The sequence below is a fragment of the Nilaparvata lugens genome, chromosome 1 (assembly GCF_014356525.2).
Source record: "Nilaparvata lugens isolate BPH chromosome 1, ASM1435652v1, whole genome shotgun sequence".
NCBI classification, from domain to species: Eukaryota; Metazoa; Arthropoda; class Insecta; order Hemiptera; family Delphacidae; genus Nilaparvata; species Nilaparvata lugens.
This window is the reverse complement of record NC_052504.1, coordinates 62,128,042-62,148,450: the sequence shown is the minus strand read 5'-3', so window position 1 is coordinate 62,148,450 and position 20,409 is coordinate 62,128,042. Positions and strand designations below refer to the sequence as shown.

General features: G+C 33.7%; 1 protein-coding gene across 3 annotated transcripts in view; it reads left to right on the top strand.

Moving 5' to 3' along the window:
• Positions 1–20,409, top strand: part of LOC111048539 — a 77,312-nt gene that overhangs the window by 40,052 nt on the left and 16,851 nt on the right. The window contains exons 2-4 of one of the 3 annotated variants that reach the window (XM_039438977.1): positions 7,182–7,387; positions 7,491–7,657; positions 18,067–18,346. In XM_039438977.1, the coding sequence (XP_039294911.1) occupies positions 7,493–7,657; positions 18,067–18,346 (445 nt within the window). In that variant the 5' untranslated portion in view covers positions 7,182–7,387; positions 7,491–7,492. The other 2 variants (XM_039438984.1, XM_022334451.2) reach the window with 2 other exon arrangements.

Here is a 20,409-nt window from a genome sequence, read left to right as displayed (position 1 = left end):
CTCGTCTACATTTAAGAATACAGAAACAATAGAACTGAACAAGAAAATAGTTTCTTCAATGAGATAAGCCCAGAAAATGAGGCTTCTATATTATCCCTTGAATGAGTTGTAACCATTCAAGTTTCAGGATTCACTCCTTCAGAAGGAGTATCCCATCACAATATAATGATGTTATCATACGATAACAAGCTAATTTTATTTTCAATTTCACTTGAATGGAACAAAGTGACTAGAAGCTACTGACTCCTTTTATCGTTTTACAACAAAAAAACAAATCGCACAAATAACATGAAACTCAAATGTTAAAGATTGCACATACGAAATAGATTGGATTGTTAATTATTCGCATTAACAAAGCATATGCAACATACAAGTTTGTATTTGCGTCGAATTGAACTATTGAGTGATTGGTAGGGAAACGTTCTAAGACATGTTATGTTGCAAACGAACATCTTATCTCGTAGTATGCGAAAAAGCTTATATTTTCTATTAAGATTTCATCTCTTTGTCAAGTCAAGCTCCAATGTCGAAGATCCATGTATGATCCATGCACATAGGCCTGATGTAGAATAATAGATAGATAGACAAATGCCTTTCATTTACACTTTACAATTTCAAAAATGATGTGGGCGAAAATGAGGCAATAAAAGCCCCCTCTTCCACTTAACCCACAAATACGTACTTATGTACGTAGTTAGGAATGGAATAAAAATCCAGTAAAAGATTTATTTGAGCCAAAGCAACACTATGCAAAGTTTATGGAAGTATGTTATCAAACTTTGAGTTGATTAAATAGTTAATTAGCATTATATCATGCAATTAGCGGATTATTCCATTATCAATTCTCAGGAGATTGGAGATATGCATTGCATTACTTTTGTCGTAGATCACACTATGAATCTTTAAGAATCGTATGACCCGAAATATTTTTATGTTCTTCATCTTCAAAGGAAGAAAACTTTGTTGGATATACTTTCCATTGAAATTCATGAGGGTGAGATGATGGTTTTTTCATGAAATGTTGTATAATCCATTGACGTTTCCAAGCCGACGGCTTTTGAATAACAAAAGTAATCTCAAGAAACTCTGGCTTTCATATTTTTAAAACTGTTATCCCTCTAAGAGGGATATTAGATGCTTAGTCAGTTTACATGGAAATTGGTTATAACAAAGTTCTTCACGCATGCATGAGAAAATCTACTGAACAAAGTTAAATTGTAGAGCTCTCTTGGAACTTCAGTTGAATTTTATGTTACCTAGATCATTATAATTAGAAATAGCATGCAAGCAAACATATTCAAGAAATTGGTCCTCTAGTTGTAAACGAATTCATTATGAACCTACTACATAAGGTAGACTGAAAGAAACTCGAAAGATTTAAGAAGAATCATTTCTTGAAGATTATCAAGATACATGAAATTTTATAGTTTTAAGACATAAATTGTGGAATAGTGTTCAGGATTCAAATGAGCTCTGACTGGTCAATAAAATAATATGCTCAAAACATGAGCCATTCAAAATGATAAACTCAGATTCCGCTGTTTATTGAATAAAGGAGAGAACTGAATGCATGGATTTTTAGAATCAACGATAATATTCTATACTAGCTGGTAACCCATGCTCCGCAAGGGTCCTTCGTAAAACTTGACTAACTGAAAACTTGACTTAATGAGATCTTTAAGAATTGAAAATAGGCCTATTACCATCCACGGTTAATTAAGAATCTATATGTAAAATTTCAAGTTAATCAGTCCAGTAGCTCAGACGTGATGATGCGCCAAACATAATTTCCCTATCCCGTACGTGTATAAGCCAGTTCATTGCTTAATATTATTATAGTATACGATTATTCACCAGTATCAAAGTTAGATGATAACGATTGCGAATTGTGATAACGGTTATGCATACAACCTCCTATTCTCATTGAAAGCTACAACATATAATTCTTTTCTTCGTCAAACCAATCATTTTTTGGAATAAGGAATTGATAGAGGAAAGGCCTTATTGATATTGAAAATGAGAATGTAAAAATTATTTATTATTCAGAGTAAGGACTTCTATGTCCTCTCTACCACTCAACCTCGACATGACAGATGATATGAACTAAATAATACAGTATAACTTACTACAATAGATAAAAATACATTCTATAATAACGTAAATAGAGACATAGTTTAAACAAAACAGTTATTTGCATTTAGACAAAAAAAATCAAATATATGAAGCAAAAACAATACTGTTATACAATATTATATTACTGTTATTTTTACAGTTGAAGAGACAATAACAACTATTCCAATTGACAAATTGAATTCGAAAAAAATCCGCTACCGACGCTTCTTACGTTTTTGAAATGCACTTCACCCATGCTCATAGGGAATAGTCAACTGAAATTGGAAGAGCTGAGTACCGGTAACACAAAGTTATTTTCAAGTGTCAAAATATTTTATAAACAAATCTCTCTATTCTCTCGAATCTTAGATCAATAAACGTTTATTTTGACACTTGAAAATGACAATAGAGTCGGAACATCATTGTCGATTTCATCAGTCTTTTGAAAACGGACATTTCTTTCAAAAGACAACTTAAAATTGTACTACAGAAGTTTTGTTTCCATAATTCATCATTCTTATTATTCAGGTATTACTTCTTTGAAGAAAATAGGATTCGATAATAATTCTGATCGATTGAGTCACTATGATTGGAAGGCAGTCTTTTCATCTGTATACATATTCCTTCCTCTGTCATTCATCCTCCATTCCTTTGATACAGATGAATGAATGAATTAGGAATTTCTCCTATTCGAAAGAAATAGTTTTTTTAGTTTAAGAGAAAATAATACGTTGTACCAGTAGAATGACTGTAATTTTTGGTGAGCCATGGAAATGAGAATAAAGCAAAGAACATCTGAGTTTAAAGGCCCTTCATTATTATTGAGTCAATTCAGGTAGTCCACTCGCAATAATTGGTGGTGCAGGTGCTTGTCATGAACCGTTATGATTTTTCACAATACCAACTGCATTGTTGGGTTGGATGAAGAAATTGTTAGTTTCTTCACCATTTTCCACCATATTTGGATCTTCAAACACAAGTTTCTTGTTTCTTCTAAGCATTTCGCTTATGTTTTTTCAATTATAAGCGTAAAATCTTTATTTCAAGTTTCTTCTGTATTCCGCATACACCATTATTGTTTACATTGTTGTTGACTCATACCCATGAACTAATTTCAACTCATAGCTTCAACAACCCAGTTTTGACAAAATCGGCTACATTTACAATCGTCATTAGACAAACAAAGTCGACGCTCTCTGCTCTTCGGCTCACATGAAAAGAGTTTTTGTCAGTCAACAAATTATTCGTGGAGGAACGAGGAATTTCCATGTAAGAATGAAGGAATCATAACTTGCTGACTCCAAGAACTTACTTCATTAAGTTTTCCAACTCAGTTAAGAAAGTTTGCATTTGTTTTCCTCTTCCATTATAATTATTTGATGCTCGCTGTAAATTAAGAGAATTTTTTCAGAAAACGTTTGCTACTCCAAGAAGTCAGAATACAAACTTTGGAATGAGTATTTCTAGGCTTGAAAGCCCATAGTTCCCAAACCTAGAAAAAGCTATCAGCAATGATAGTCCAACTACAAAGCTGGAGTGCTGACTAAAATATATTTTTGAGAACAAAATAAGTAAAATCTTAGAAGAGAAGAAAATAAAAATCTCGCTCTTCAAAAATAATTCGATTCCACTGTTCCAAATGAATAACTGGGTTTATTCCAGCATCTATAAGTCTTCAATCCTGATGTAAATTTTTCTTATTAATTTATTTCGGGTACAAAGAAAAATAGACTTGATGATTTCTTATATTTTATTGGTTGATGCATTGGATCATACTGATTGCTACTTGTTGGAAACGTGATGAACTTTCTGCTTTGAAATGGACAGAAGTCTGCTCATATTTTTCTACATAATACGTTTCGTATCTTAATACTTTTCGAATCGAGCGTTCCATCTCTATTTCTTTTAATTTTTTTCTTCCAAGCAAGATTTTTTGTCCAGATACAAGATACAGAATATTATGCCTTCACAAAAAGGCTTTGTAAAGTATTATTCTGGTTAATGTTGATTGTATCTTTTCATGGAATAAGTAAAATTATGATTATTTATTCTCTCATGATTTCTCATGGTTCAATTTTAAAATAAAAAGGAAGCTGAAGCTGATTATAATTTATGCACATCGGATTGATATGCTGCGTGGATTGAAGCGGTCCAAGCCCTTCGAATTGTGTAATGTTGTGGAGTGAAAGTGTCAAAAGCGGAGCAGTGTCAATAGTTTGAATGTGTATCTATATATAATAGACTAGAAGTTCTGTGAACAGTTGACCTCACGCAGTTTTCTCATCCACAAGTATCTGATGTCACCTGTTTGAAATGTTAACAAACTCAGTTCACGTTTGAATTTGTATTCCATATGATGTAATTCATCCAATTCCGCGATAATCTTTCCATTTGATGGAAATTAATTCTTTACAATCAAAAATATTATAATTTCTTCAGTATTATTCAGTTCATTTCATTATTTTTAATCGCCTATTAAATTAGTATTTTCAAATTTGAGAATATTTATACCGATGGGCACGCATAATACCATGTCTGCAAAAGAAAATATTGAAACCAAAGACCTTAAAGATGCATACCTCTTTGATTGAAACTATAAACCTTAAAGAAATAGTCACGACTTCTCCAGACATCTGTGTAATCCACTTGTCAGCTGATTGATTATGAATAAATCTATGGTCCGATTAATCCTATCTTATGATATAGTGATGATATCAGAGTATGGAGCAATTCCTTTTCCTTCCATATTATGCTAAAAATGCAGAATTTCAAAAAAAAAACTTTGTATAGATATCGACGCGCAGTTGAAAAAGGAATATTCCTGTCAAATCTCATTGAATTCTATCAAGGCGTTCTGCTGTAATTGTGTTACATACATACATACAGACAAAAGAAAATCCGAGTTAAAACATAGACCTCACTACGTTCGGTCAATGAAATCTTATTAATTTATAAATTATTATGGTTGTTATCTTTCCATTTGTTGCTAGTTTTGAGTTAGTTGCTATAAAAAGTAGTCCTGGTGAGAACTACCTATCTTATTCAATTAACCCTTTATCATATTAGGAAAAATGCTCATTAGTCTTTTTAGACAACATTGCAATGGAATTAGGAATAAAAACATCGAACTGATCTCATTATCGATGTCACTTACTTGGTTCAAATGTGTTCTTTCCTCTGTATCAATCACTTGAGTGATAGAAATCATGATCTCATTTGGTTCAGATTTTTATGAGGAGTAAAACTTTCACTTTTTTATAAGATTGGTTATCTCTTATTGACACGGATGAGTTAATTTAATCAGGAAATTTTTCAATGAATGATTATTTTAATAAATTGAAATTCCTAGCGATCACTGATGGAATACTGTAGAATCGAATGTCTTTTACAAGTTGGAGATTATTCAGGGGAGTACTTTGGAGTAGGCCTACACCATGATCGGACTGAGATTATATTGGTGAAAGAATCTCTGAATAATAATGGGACAGAATGAGGGGCTCAGAAGCACTGGTCTCCCTAGGGAAAACGGCGAACTTTTGGAAGAAAGTTGAAGTCGGCCTCGGAATTTTAATTGTGCTCGCATTCAAGACTTCGCCACAGAAGTGAATTGTTTTCCAGCACACACTCCGGATTATCACTTGGGCTGGGGCTCAAGTGGAAAGTTTCAACTCTCAAACTTGAAAATAGTTTCAATATCCTTTGGTTGAAAAACCCACAGGCCGCACTGCATTGTATATCATGCTCTCAAGTTTTGAATAGTTGCATAAATGCACAGATACTTCAAACTTGAGTTGTACTGTTTTTGTCAACAACGATGAGATAAAAAGTTTGCGCCTTCCAACAGACCAACTGAACTGCATTATTAATTGTAATCATTAAATCAAATTATCATAATACAAATGAGGAATCATGTCAAGTTATGAACGAGTTTAGGGTGGTAGGCTATGATTTATTTGAGAGTATCAAGTAGCCCGTGCTTTGCACCGGGGAAAATTTTGTGATGGAAAATGCAATCTACCTCCAGGAAAAAATAAAAATGGAAATATTATTTATTATTCTGTTTAAATTACGTGGCTAATCTTCACCAGAGTTCTAAATTCTCAGCTAAAGATTGGGTTTGATCGGTCTCGAACCCGAAACCTTTCCATTAATGAGTCATGTGTGTCAGAAATTTGTGATTGTATCTATGAATAAATAAATTACGACATGGATTTACTTGGAGAAAGCTCTGTTTTATCAGTCTTCAATTTTTACGGAAACTCTAAATCACAAATTGAATGATCTTGTTCTGAATGAAATGAATATATTGATGGAAATTTAAATACACCTACATCCATCCTCGGTAAATTCATAATCTTTAAGTAAAATTTCAATTTGATCAGTTCATTGGTTCATGGTTTATTTATGTATAGTAGTAATATTGCTTTAAACGTGTACTTCCCATCGTGTATGTATACGCCAATTCTTTCCTTTATTATTATAGATGATTGGAGAAATCCGTTCAAATGAGATCAGATTAGTCATTTCAATTGTTTTATATCGTTTTTCAATGAAGAATCTTCTAAAAAAATGTAAAATACACTCCATAAGTTCTAACAAACATATTTTGTTTATGTTTATGTTACTAGAATCGTTCATTGTTTCTAATACAGAGACTTACAAACCGACCTGATCTTATCATGATCTCTCAATTGGAATGAATCGTTGTATTCAATGACAAGAACAATTACTTAAGATAATTTAACTGGTACTGGAAGAAAGTTATTTGACTAGTGAAAAGTATGATTGAAAGATTCGCCATCCTTTGGATTAAAAGAGCGTGGGATCATCTAACAAACACACAAATTGACCTGATCACACAAAACTACACAAATTGTATGTTTTATGTTCCTCACAATATGCTGCTGAGTCATGGGAGCTTTGTTCTGTAAGTAGATGAGTGATCATCTGCTACAGCCCAATCATCCTGGCTTGGATTTTATCACACCTTGAATAAGGGTATAATGCTCCACACAATGTGGATTACTCCTTAGAGAGTTGATAACAATAAATTGAATTAAAATTTTCAGCATAAACTCAAGTGACGACAACGAATTTGAAGACTCTTTTTACTTGGGCAATTTTCACCCTCTATGAATGGAACAGGTGGCAGTAAGAATTGAAAGCCCAGATGACACCATTGGGAGCACTTGATGCAGCGAAAGGAAAGGAACACTTTTCTCCTTATCCTTCTTTCTCCTCTTCGTCTACTAGTTACTCTCGTCTATAAATACAGGTGAGCGTACGTTGAGACCGGTGCAGATGAAAATACGCCACTATGCCGGCGTGTAGGTATTCAGACACTGCTGTCATGTTAGTGATCGGTTCTGCTCTTCTAGGTATGTTTTCTTCTTCGTTTTTTGTGCTGGCTGACTCCTCCCAAGACGCTTTCCTCGTGAAGGCCAGAGAAGCCTGTCGAGCGTCGGCGTCTGCTATGGCCTGTCCGTCTTACTGGGCGCTATCGTCCGTATCTACGCTTCTACAATCTCGTCACGCACCTATTCAGGTAATCTAGCATTTCTAACAGTTATAGTAACGTTAGCCGTCATACTGGAGTTATAATATGATTATATGATATCGTTTATAGTTTCGAAAATCAATTTTATGCTTAGTGGAAGTGGATAAAATGATTTCCCGACCTCTACAATAATTGAGGTGAGAGATTGTAGTTTTATAGAAACAATATTGAAAAGAATTCAATCCAAGTAATAACCTTCTCCACTATCAACTCATCTATTACACGATCATTATATCTAATAGTGTGATAGAAAATTATACAAAATCAAAAGAAATGGAAATTAACAATTAATATGCATCAATAATGGAAATCTGGGTATGATAGGTAGATGGTTTTCTAATGTGAATATCACACCATGAGAATAATTTTTCAGTTGTGTGGTGCACCTGATTCATTTCAAGGACATTGAGTATGAAAATTGGTGTGAAGTGGCCAATGTGATTGATCATTAAATGAGAGTCAATATTTATAAATTTCATATTTCATTCATATGTTACTTTCATACACGGAATTCACATTGCGATCAATTCACTTCTAATCTCAAAGAAGGAAGTTTGTGTGATTCAATCTAATAATTTCAATTTTCCACTTTGATAAATAATTGTACAAACAAATTCAATGGAGAGATAGGATATATTTTTAAAAATTCCTTTCTCATTGCATTCAGAGCTAATGGAGAAGTTGTAGGCTCTTTTGATGTTCCTGTTTCAAAAACTCATGAAATATGTAAATTAGGTGACACATTTTCTGTGTGAGCCCCAGTGAACTTTAGGCGCGTGTTGAGCACGCGATCAGTCATTCTAATTGACAAATATCTAAATTATGCTCTCATGAGTAAGTTCAGATGAAAGAGTTCCATTAGCTTGTTTACTGAATCAATGAGGAATCTTTTGCTATTAAAGTGTATGGCAACTGATATTATAAACAGTAAAAAGGCCCACATTCATGATCAAAAGAGTTTGTGCAATTAAGTACCTACTCATAACATCATCAGGCCCCAGAACTAAAATAACATATAATATGATATCGTAAATAATATAATTATATAATATAATGAAATTATATGATGAAAATTACTGTGTTACTTCTATTCATTTCTAGGGCCTCATGCTACAACTTGGTACTAATTTGCAGAAATTTTTTAAAACGTGTATGGTGGCCACACACACATCGATTTTTGAAGGTTTAATTTTCTCGCCATTCTTATAAAATTTATAGATTGAAATTTAAATTTATAAGAGATTGAATAAATTCTACTGGTAGACTCAGCAAACGTATGGTGTGTGCAGATATACACGAACTGACCGTTCTGTTCATACCCTGAAAGCGTAGCAAGATTCTATTTTGATATTTCGGATGAAATTTATTGAATGATCGTATTTTCATTTCTGTTCACCAGTGCAATGTGCTATCGTGAATAAATTTAATCTATTTTGATTAACTAGTGAACTCCGTATTTCAGTAGTGGTATTGGAATTCACAAGTAGTTAGATTAGTTGGTTTGAGGAAAGAAATGATAAGTTCATCTAAAACTTTTTCAAGCAATACTTATGAATTATTGTGATCGTGATCATTAGTTACCCGATATATAATATAGCATAAACCTTCATATTATATTCATTTGTTAAAAATTGTTCGTTATGGTCTTTGAGGATAGATAATGAAGCTACTCGCTGTATTCCAAAATTGGAAGAATATCAATTCCAGTCACTCAATTTCCATCTGTGGATCACGTTTAGTAATAAGTTAATAAACAACACAATCTGTGAACAACAATGATAGCGTTTCGCAGAGAGGCTGCCATTAATATAATTGTTCAGCTCATGCATGGCTCTCTTAATAAGTTACTGAAAATTGCATCTATTCTGAGCTCAGTTAGATGACTATCTTGGATATGCCCTATATGAGAAATGGAATGACTATAATTGATACAAGTTTTTTTTAATGGAGAGAATTAATTATTGAGGTTGAAAGAGAGGTTCGAAGCTTGTATGAAATTCGCATCACATGATAACGTTGAGCTTCCTAAATCTATCCATGTAGGCTCTTATCTAATTCCACATTCTGGAGGCTATAAGTTTGAATAACTTACAAAGGCACATGCTGCTGAAAGTTAGTTTAAGTTGTGGCTGTAAAAGTTGTTTCGACTTGATAAGGTGATTCTGACTTACTTGAGACTTTAAGAGTTTATTCCGGCATCAGTTCCAAAATCTCAAAGTTTTACCAACCGCTCATTACCAGTCCTGTCAGTAGGTTTGACACGGAATATAACTCAACTTGAGAGGAGATTATACTGATTCCACTAGGATAAACTTGCACCTAGTTTCATGCTTATAACCGATTAATAAATCGAGTACTAGATTCAACTTTGAATATTCTGCTCATTTGTAAACAACTGGCATTGAACTTTAGCTCGTGTAGCTCCGGTAAGATGATACTTTTCAAAGAATTGAGTTCATTTAACTTCAAATTAAATATCCTAGGTCAACGAATTCTTGCATTAAGATTCCACAATCAATTTCGATATGGATAGATAAACAACAGAAGGAAGTTGAGTATTGTCTATATGTATACTCATAGAGAAGGAGCAATTAAAAAAGCGCCAATTGATCAAATAACTATTCCCAATGGAAATGGAGATTATTTGTGTTGAATTCTTGTGATTCCATTTTGATAGTACATAATTCAGATCTTCAATAAACTGAATTCTATTCAACATGAACAATTTATATACTATATTTTCAATATCTTTTCTGTATAGGGCTACTTGTAATATAAATATAAAGAAAAATAAAAATCTCAGTACCCTTTTTTTGAAATATTTTATCACAAATATTAATTTTAATGAAATATTTCAAAAAAAAGGTACTGAGATTTTTATTTTTCTTTATATATTTTCATCCCTGGATCATGAAATATATCAATCTTGCAGTCAGTATGAAAATTTCATTCGGTAATGATTCCTTTTATAACAGATGGATAGTTCATTTCATCAATTTCAGAGTTTTTTCTCTGTACTCATGAACTGAAATATATATTACAGTTATACAGGGTGTTTCAGAAGTAGTGTCGAGAATTTTAGGGTATTGTACCTGGATGCTAGGAGACTACAAATGTCATATTTGAAGTGTCCAAAACTCAGCGGTTATCCTTATAGCTGCCATTTTGTTTTTTTCACTTAAAAATTTTTATCTCAAGAACGAAATGTTGTATTGATCTGAAATTTGGCATGAATATTTATGCTATAAAGACTCAACTATAAAAAATAAAAAAAAATTTTTTCGTTGAAATTTTTCAAAATGGCGGCCATTTTAAATTTTTGATGGCGAATATCTCGAAAACCGTCTATTTTACAGAAAATTTACAAGAGACAAAAAAGTTAGCAAATTTATTCACGATTCCAATGATACCTAATTTATTAAGATTGGTCGAAGAATAACAGAGAAATTAATTTTTTTCGTACTGCATGCATGACCACTTTTCACCATTTAAAGATCAATATTAATTTTTTTATAATTTCATGAAAACCGTTCTTATTACAGAAATATACAAGAACAAATTTCCTCCAAATTTTATTTTACATTGAAAAATATTAATTTCACTCAAATCGGTTCACTGATACTAATGCAGCAATTGCTCAAAATGCCGTCCTTCAACTTGATTACACAGTCTGCACCTTTCAATCATGGACCGTCGAACTGCTATAAAAGCATTTTCATCATCTTGAATGGCACCTGCTGCAGCAACCACTCTTGCCACAAGGTCTTCTTCGTTTTCTACTGGCGTGCTGTAAACAAGGTCTTTCATATGGCCCCAGAAAAAAAAATCTAAAGGGTTGAGGTCAGGTGAACGTGCGGGCCACGGTACTGGTCCACCCCGCCCAATCCACCGCTGACGATAGGTCATGTTCAGAAAGTCCGTAACAACCTTTCCGAAATGAGCAGGGGCACCATCATGTTGAAACCAAATATTATATCTGTTTGCAAGAGGCACATCTTCCAAAAGTTCTGGTAGTATGTCTCTTAAAAAAGTAATGTACGTGGGAGAATTCAGACGATTAGGAAGAATGTATGGTCCAATCACGCGATTACCTAAGATACCCGTCCAAACATTCAGCGAAAATCTATGCTGATAACCACGCACTTTGACCTCATGAGGATTGTCTAAGGCCCAGACGTGACTGTTGCGAGAGTTGAAGATTCCTTCTCTTGTAAAGCTGGACTCATCGGTAAATAACACATTTTCTAGAAAATTTGGTTGGATAATGTCTTGCTGAAGAAACCAACGGGCACAGTTTACTCTTGGCTCATAGTCGCGTTCAACCAATGAGTGAACTTTTTGAAAGCGGAAGGGGTGAAGTCTTTCCTTGTTTAGTACACGCCACACAGAAGAAGCACTTGAATTGATTTGCTTTGCAACTGCTCTCGTACTCGTTCTAGGATTGAAATCGAATTTCTGCAATACTTCCTCTTCAAAAGCAACATTTCGAACTGCTCGAGGCCTACCAGCAATTACCCTGTTCCGTTCAAATGAACCAACTTCTCTCAGCCAATTGTGAGTTCTTGTGAACACCTTGTCGGAAGGGAGACGGCGGTTTGGAAATGCAGCTGCATACATTCTTCTTGCTTCGGTCGCATTGCCAAGAGCTGCTCCATACATGAAGAGAATATCGGTGTACTCCAGCGAACTAAATTCCATTACAATAATTAAATATTTGTGTAGAAGCAACGTAAGAAAATATTGAAACTGGAAATTTAAGATAGAAATAAGACCTAGGAAACGCGAGACTAAGAAATAGGAAGCACTACATCTGGTTCTTTACTTTTAATGAAACAACAATACTTTTACAAGACAAACATTATCACCTGAAAACCATTGTAAAATCATCTGTTTTCCCATATGGAGCCATACCGAGTTTCAAAGCTTCATCTTAAATACATCTGGAATTAAAAAATTAATATTGATCTTTAAATGGTGAAAAGTGGTCATGCATGCAGTACGAAAAAAATTAATTTCTCTGTTATTCTTCGACCAATCTTAATAAATTAGGTATCATTGGAATCGTGAATAAATTTGCTAACTTTTTTGTCTCTTGTAAATTTTCTGTAAAATAGACGGTTTTCGAGATATTCGCCATCAAAAATTTAAAATGGCCGCCATTTTGAAAAATTTCAACGAAAAAATTTTTTTTTATTCTTTATTTGTTGTATGACTTTTATTTTTGTTTATCAATGCCTTGTTTTTCATTTCCTAGTTATAATTACTGGATACATTATGTAAGGAATTCAATCAATAGAATGATTTTTTTTTACTATAAGAGAGTTTCTAGGGTCTGCAGCAACTCCTCCATGCGTACAGGGAAGCTTCCCTTGCATGAGAGTATTTATTGTCAAGACAATTAAATGTATATAATATTCATAATTGTATTATTTTATTATTATTAGTTTATGCTCTAGATGATTAAGTATTATTTTGTATGCATTGTTTTTGGCAATAAAATTTATTATTATTATTATTATTTTATATTATTGTAGAAGGAATCATTGTTATATTAAAGAAGGAAATCAATATCTGAGTGATTTTTATTTGAAAATCTGGATACTGATAATATTGATGAACATAATGATAATTATAATATAATATGTATTATTGTATTTATCAATAATAATATCATTATATTACTGTATTCATATTAACTTATATTGATTATTTGTATTGATTTCCTTCTATAGATACAACAATGATTCCTTCTACAATAATATCAGAGTAGTCAACATATACGGTAACTTTTTATATCAATACAATATCAATGGTTTATGGAAGTTATGATTATATTATACTAATCTGTAAACTAGCAGAGTCTTGAATGCTTATTATTTGTTATTTCATAATGGAACATAGATTCATCTTAAAGTCTAAATTTTGCATAATATTACACATTAATCCATTAATGAGAGATAGTTGATTAAATCTTATTGTTATTGAAATCAAATGTGTTATGAGATAAGAAAATTGAATGCATTTTGTGTACTTCAAGTGGAAGAGTGTAATGTGAATAATTATTTTCTCGTCCTCAATTACCTAGCTAGAGAATTATTTTTTGTGTTAGTATGTGATAATATGGAGGAAATGGATCGGAATTGGTAAACGTAGACAAATACAGAATTCCTATCCTCATCACTGATGAAGCGAATATAATGGATAATGACATAGCTATTGCCAGTGTCATTGAATGATTCGCACCATTGCATCAATCGCCAATCGGTCAGTACAAGCCAGAAATATCAAAGCATCGTCAATAAGCTATTCATTTCCGCTTTGATGAAGCACAAAGGATCGTTTCTCATTTCCGAATTTGAGCAACGCTATCCGAATGATATTGAATTCCATACCCTCTCTTATTGGAGGCATACAGTCTGATCTCAACAAGCTGCTGTTGAAATTCAGTGGCCGACAGAAATGAAGGGTTCAAATCAGAATTTTGCAATTCATATAAATAATGGGGTTATTCCTGAATTTGAACTAGTTTTTCAAGTCAACAATCATCCACAGCCACTCTTTTGAGTCTATTTGCTACTTATTCTGGACTGTGAGTCCTGATAAACCTTTTCTGAGACTATTTCTTAACTATTGTGAGAGGAATTATCCATTACAAAAAAGATATCTACGATGGATTTTAATAGCTTATCCTACATTCACTCACTTGGGATTTTTCTATCTCAAAGTACGTGCAATAAGTTTATAGGCAAGTCCGGCAAATGCTATTTCACACTGACGCGGGAATTCAATTCAGTACTCTTTATCTTCTACTGCCTCAAGAAATTCAGCTCTATGTGAGAAACTCATGCCAAACGATTTTATCATCTAGAATGATTAGTATGAAAAACAGAATGTTTCAATGACGAGATTTTACGACTTCTCATAACCAATTTCGCAGACATTCATTGTAATTTATAATTTTTACTGATGAGCATGGAAACGTTTGTTAGCTTGGAAGAAGAAACAATAATGTTTAATAATAGGCTTTCAATGAATACATTCATGCACGCTTCTTATAGTAAGGCTTTCTGTTTATAGAATTTTCCAATGTCTACTTTCTTCCAAAGGACAGTGAAAACGAAACTCCATAGGAGGAATTGAAGAATTATCTCTGAGAAGAGAAACTTATTTCTGATGGAACTCCACATTTTCTGGCATGAAGAACTTTTGTCAAAAATTTGTTGTTTGGTTATGTTTTTGTTCCTTTCTTCCCTGTGAACATTTTACTACAAATTAAAATCCAAAGCAGATTATAATCCTCTCATGAATTTCCATAATTCCAATTATCTAGAATGCTCTTGGAAATTATTTTATATTATGCTGCATGATAATGCAATCCCTCCATCTATTGAGATTGGTCCCTCAGTTTGAAGTTAGTGTAAGCACTAAACGCGACAACTCGACGTCTATCTCACTCCTGGTAACAGGGGCCCAATTCCATTACATGACACGAGAATATAACCGAGGTCCATGTTTAGGAGGAAGCAATTTGACTAAATAGGTTGGAATTTGGCAATATCTAGTCCAAATAAATCGACAATCTCAGATCAATTTGAGAAATGTGTCAATATGATTCGAGTTACACCAGAAGATAACTAGGCCTACCAATGTAAGCCTACCAATGTAAGCCTACCACAGCGCGAAAATGTATAACGATTAGTTTCGCAACAAAAGCTTTGGATAAATTAGTAATTGATCAGAAGATCGTCTGTGTTAGAATGATCAATTCTTGATCAATTCAATAAATTGAACCTGTTTGGAAAATGTCTATACTATGCTCACATTTAGTTAGGAATTATTATGTACATAAAGTTAAGTCTGAAGAGTAGCACTTATTTACAAGCTATTCTCAGTAAACCAATTTTCGATGAGAACTTTATTCGTAGTACATTTTTCTCTTTGATCAATAAGAATATATCAGGTCATCAGGTAAGGTATTAAATCCGTTTATTCTTATTATCAAAACTCTAGCGTTTCCAACGACGGTAAGTGATGGAAGAGCTGTATCTATTGTCAACATTTTCTATACAAGTCAGGTATCCTCTTCTTGTGAACGATAGAAATATTGGTGGATTAGATCCGACGCCAGGCATACAGTGTTAGTTCCTGGAAATCGAAATGAAATGAAATTTAATAAAAAGTGTATGGTAACAAAACTAGGAACCTTCAAAAAAGGCTTTTACGCTAATTTATTTACAGATGACATGAAATTGAGATAAGTTTTTAATAAGGTATAGTTTTCATTGAGAAGCATCAATCACTTTTCTTTTTCGGGAAAATACACAAGGTCTTCTTGTAAGGATAATAAGTAGCAATGGTATTATGCCTTCACTAAACCATAATCTCAACACATTCTCATACGGGAATGTTAAGAAAGTGATTATTACTTGGCTACTTTGAATAAACTGAATTCGTATTCTCTTCTACATAATTCATTAAATCTTTCCTGAATATTGAGCATTCAGTCTTTTCATGAGATATGATCGTAAAAAAGTTTTTTTCTCTATTCAACGTGTTTGAGTTATAAATAATATGTTAATGCTGAAGATACATTAGGTGTTGTCATTTCTCAAAAAGAGCGAACACCAACAATTAATGAATAATTCAACAAAGCACTGTTCTATCAATCATTGATCATCAGAAAGTGGCACATACGTATATCTAGACCACTGCGGTTGGAATCTTCAAAATATTAGCTTACTTTTCAGTAGCAATAATTAATTTGATTAATCGATTGGCTCGTTAGAAGCCACGCACATCTATCGTGAGGTGAATGTTGCGCTTTCATAAGCATACAATCAATTATTAATTGTTCAATCAAGGCACAGAGACTCCAAGTTCTAAATGAGAATACAACAGGTAGGCTCATAGAATCAGCCCTAATTCTCTACCACTCCCTCATTAGTCCCCCTTCTCGCTCACACTCACTCTATTTTTCTCTTTATCATCGCCTCAAATCACTCTTTCTCTTTCTCCCGCTATTCTGTTCATTATTTCCCACTAATCCTCTTCTCTAGTTCACGTACCAAATTGCTCTTTTAGGTTATTCCAATATTTATTTATTATTATTATTATTATTATTATTATCATTATTATTATTATGTTATAGATACAGGTACTTCACAGCTAATTAATACAGAACTTGAATGTTGAAAAATTGATTGTAGTAATCAATGTAATTCATTGATATCATGAAATTTTGTATTTCATTCTTACCTCAATCATATGAATTATTATGAGTTTCTCGATCGATTTGAATGGAATTGCTGTGAATACCATGCATGTAGGAAAATGTTTTTTATGGAATGTATTCAACTATTCAACTGGAGACCATTCACTTTTTCATGGATCTTGTGATCCATGATAACATTCAAATATTATTATTAAGGAATCTGAACTGGAATGAATTAATCTGGGACTGTCGTGATTCCATCGAAAGGTACCTGATGCACAATATTATTGATTAGCATTGTAAATCAATAATAATATACCAAAGAAATAGGAAAGGATTGGAAGTTCTGGAAGGAATTTAAACCATAAGATAACCGAGAAACTTGTAGTAAAAATTTCAATTCCTGATCAAACTGATTGAAATTGTTAAATTTATTATTACTTCTTCAAGCGAATTCTTCTCAGAGGCAACATGTATGGACAATTGAATAAATCTTTCAAATCAATAAGTGAAGTTGATTCCAGTATGCATTACTTATGTTAGCAATGGAAGCAAAAGTTCCACAACAGCGGTTGATATTGAGACATAACCGCTTCCGTAATACATCACGTCAATTGGAGACAAGTAGGCTGTAATCAAGACATTATCTATCCATATCAAATTACAACCTTGTTTGTGAGTGATTATGAGTTGAGCATATCTCACGTTAAGCATACAATGGAAGATAGTTACTAAGTTACAAATAGGTAGCAGCTAATTATATTCATGGATGGTATCACAAAGGAGCTTGTAGTAGTAGCAGCAGCAGCAGCAGCAGCTTGTGGGTAAGAATGGTTATGCTGTAGGGAATACTCTCAACTGATGTTGACAACTGCAACTCAATATTAGCTGTAATGAGGGGATGTTGACTGATTTGTCTTCCTTCCACCATCTACTATTGTACTGCACAATGAACAAAACCGACAGAGAATATTATTCCATCGGTTCAAAATCATGTTCAGGCAATATCTGGTATTTGTTGCCTTGAGTACGATAGTTACGGTTGATACTATATTCTCAAATTAATAAGGGATTTTTTCTTGTGTGTTGTTATACTTTGCGATGTTTCATTTCTAATAGTGGAAATGGGAAATATTTGTTGAGTATGAAGAGCTAAATTGGAATGTTTGTAAACATGTGTCAGTAGGCTGGCCCAGCATGGTTGGTGCAGCTTCAAAGCCCAGACAACGTCACTTCCTCGCTGCTTCCTGAACGATTGTTGTCCACCACTCGTCAGTTGGACAATGAGATGAGTTTTTCGGCTGTTGGTCAGTTTCTATTGAGACAGTTGGACGGCTGGATGCGAGGTCATGGTATTGCGTTCCACACTCCCGGAGCACAAGTCATAATGCTTGACGACACTGGACGCTCTTATGATGAAGATGAAGCAGTCGAAAACAGCGCGGAGGAGACGAAAAAGTTTACAGGTAAACTATAAGAATTATGCACTCCATGCACAATATTTTTTCAGTGGCATCCTTCAACAATCTCATAAGCTTGAAGCCAACATTGACCATGATTAGTCGTTGCATCTATTACATCAATAACTATTGTATGCATATACCAGTTAATCAAAGAAAACTTTTACTATATCAAGGAAATATTAGACTATCTCTAGATAATTCTACTAGACTGAATTGAAGCTGAATAATCGAAAAATCTTTCCAAATATCCTGATAGATAAGGATGAGTGAGTTTATATGAGAATTGGAAAATATTCTCTTCTTGAAGGAGTAGAGGAAGGTATAATGTCATGAGGCTCAAATTTTCAAATTTCATGAAATAGCACAAAATAGATTTGGAGTGCTAGATAGTATCTAATACCTCTATGCTTCTATAAACACAAAGAAGTGACAATATAGTCCACTTTATACCGGCAAGAATTTCATCCTTCCCTTTTATGTGAATCGAGGTGTCTTGAGTCAAAATGGCCTAGATATTATACACTTAATTTATTGCTAAAAGATTGATTGGATGAAAGAGGAAGAGTGGTAATCGTTCCCTATAATCAACAGAGAGTTATCAAAGTATGAGCCATGCATACTTTGGTGTTTCTTGAAGACGTGTATCTCAAAAGCTATTTCCCTTAGTCTCCAAACATAATTTGAATGGAACATATCGAGTTGGACAGATTAATAGAATTGGTTTCTGAAAATTGTTTTAAAAAATCTCAAAATCTATTTTCAAAGCATAGATTCGCTTTGTATTGATTTTTGAGAAGGCAGGTCAAGTTCCAAAGTAATGTCACAAAACATAGATTGGAGGAAATCATATTGAACCAAAGCCTCTCCGAAATAAAAATCCAAAATAATAAGATCAATAAATAATCTTTTAGCTTTGAGATGTTTTACTTCTCTCCTTCTTTCCTAAGCCAAGATGTAGAAAGCCAATAAAAGAGCAAGCAGGCAAACCAATTTGTCACGAGGACCTGGACCTGCAGCACCATTGACACATAGGTGATTTGTATTCAAGTTGTGTGTCTCCGGAGAAGGATTGCAAAGTTTGGGACACTTGTGGGATGGAAGTTGGTGATGTTTCGCAGAGCAATAAAAGGGTCAAGAGTGGCGCACGATGAAAGCAAGCCGAAATAATGACCGACGAGACTCGTGAGGAGTCTGGGGATTTGGCGGCCATCTCAGTCCTGTCCCTGTCCCAGCGAACCATCGTCATGCACGTCCATTTTATAGTGCTTATCCTGATCCGCGCTTATCTTATTCCGTAAATTCTGCGTTCTCCAGTCGGAGATGAAACTCAGAGGGCAGCAACAACATCCTGATCATACTTATAATACACACAACTGGCGTTATTGAAAACGACTGCAGACATAAATTTCTCCTCCGCTCTTGGACGAGACAAATTCCGGAGCGGACTTTCGAGACAACTTGGAAATAGGACAGGGCGTGAGCGAAAAACGCGACGAAAAACCTTATCAGCTTTCCTGCTTTGTAAGGCAAACTCTATTATTCATGCGATGCAAACGCCGAGACACAAGTATTCATAAAATTAATGTTTTTTTCCCGCCGTTGAACACTGCCTGTATGGAAATTTGTTTTCCATTTCGCGTGGAGCCTCAAATGTCACAACACTGGCAAACACATAGCGTACTACGCCAGGGAATAATCATTGGTAAAAAGTCGCTCTCTGTTGCCTCGCCCTTGAATAAAATTCCAATTCATTCATATTTTCTTCGAGAATTGAAGCAGAATTTTCTTTGCAGCGCACAAGCCAGACAAATATAGACAATCTGTTTGTATAAATATTGTCGGATCAACGTATTGAAATAGAGCCACCGATAACGTCGTATTAATCAAAAAATTCATTATATTCTATCATACAATATTGAAATTGTTGAACGGGTGAGAACCTAAACTGCAGATATGCAAAATATACTTTTCTTGGAACCGGAATAGATGAGGCATCTATAGCTGAACACAACAATAGATTCACTATTGCAGATATGCAAAATATACTTTTCTTGGAACCGGAATAA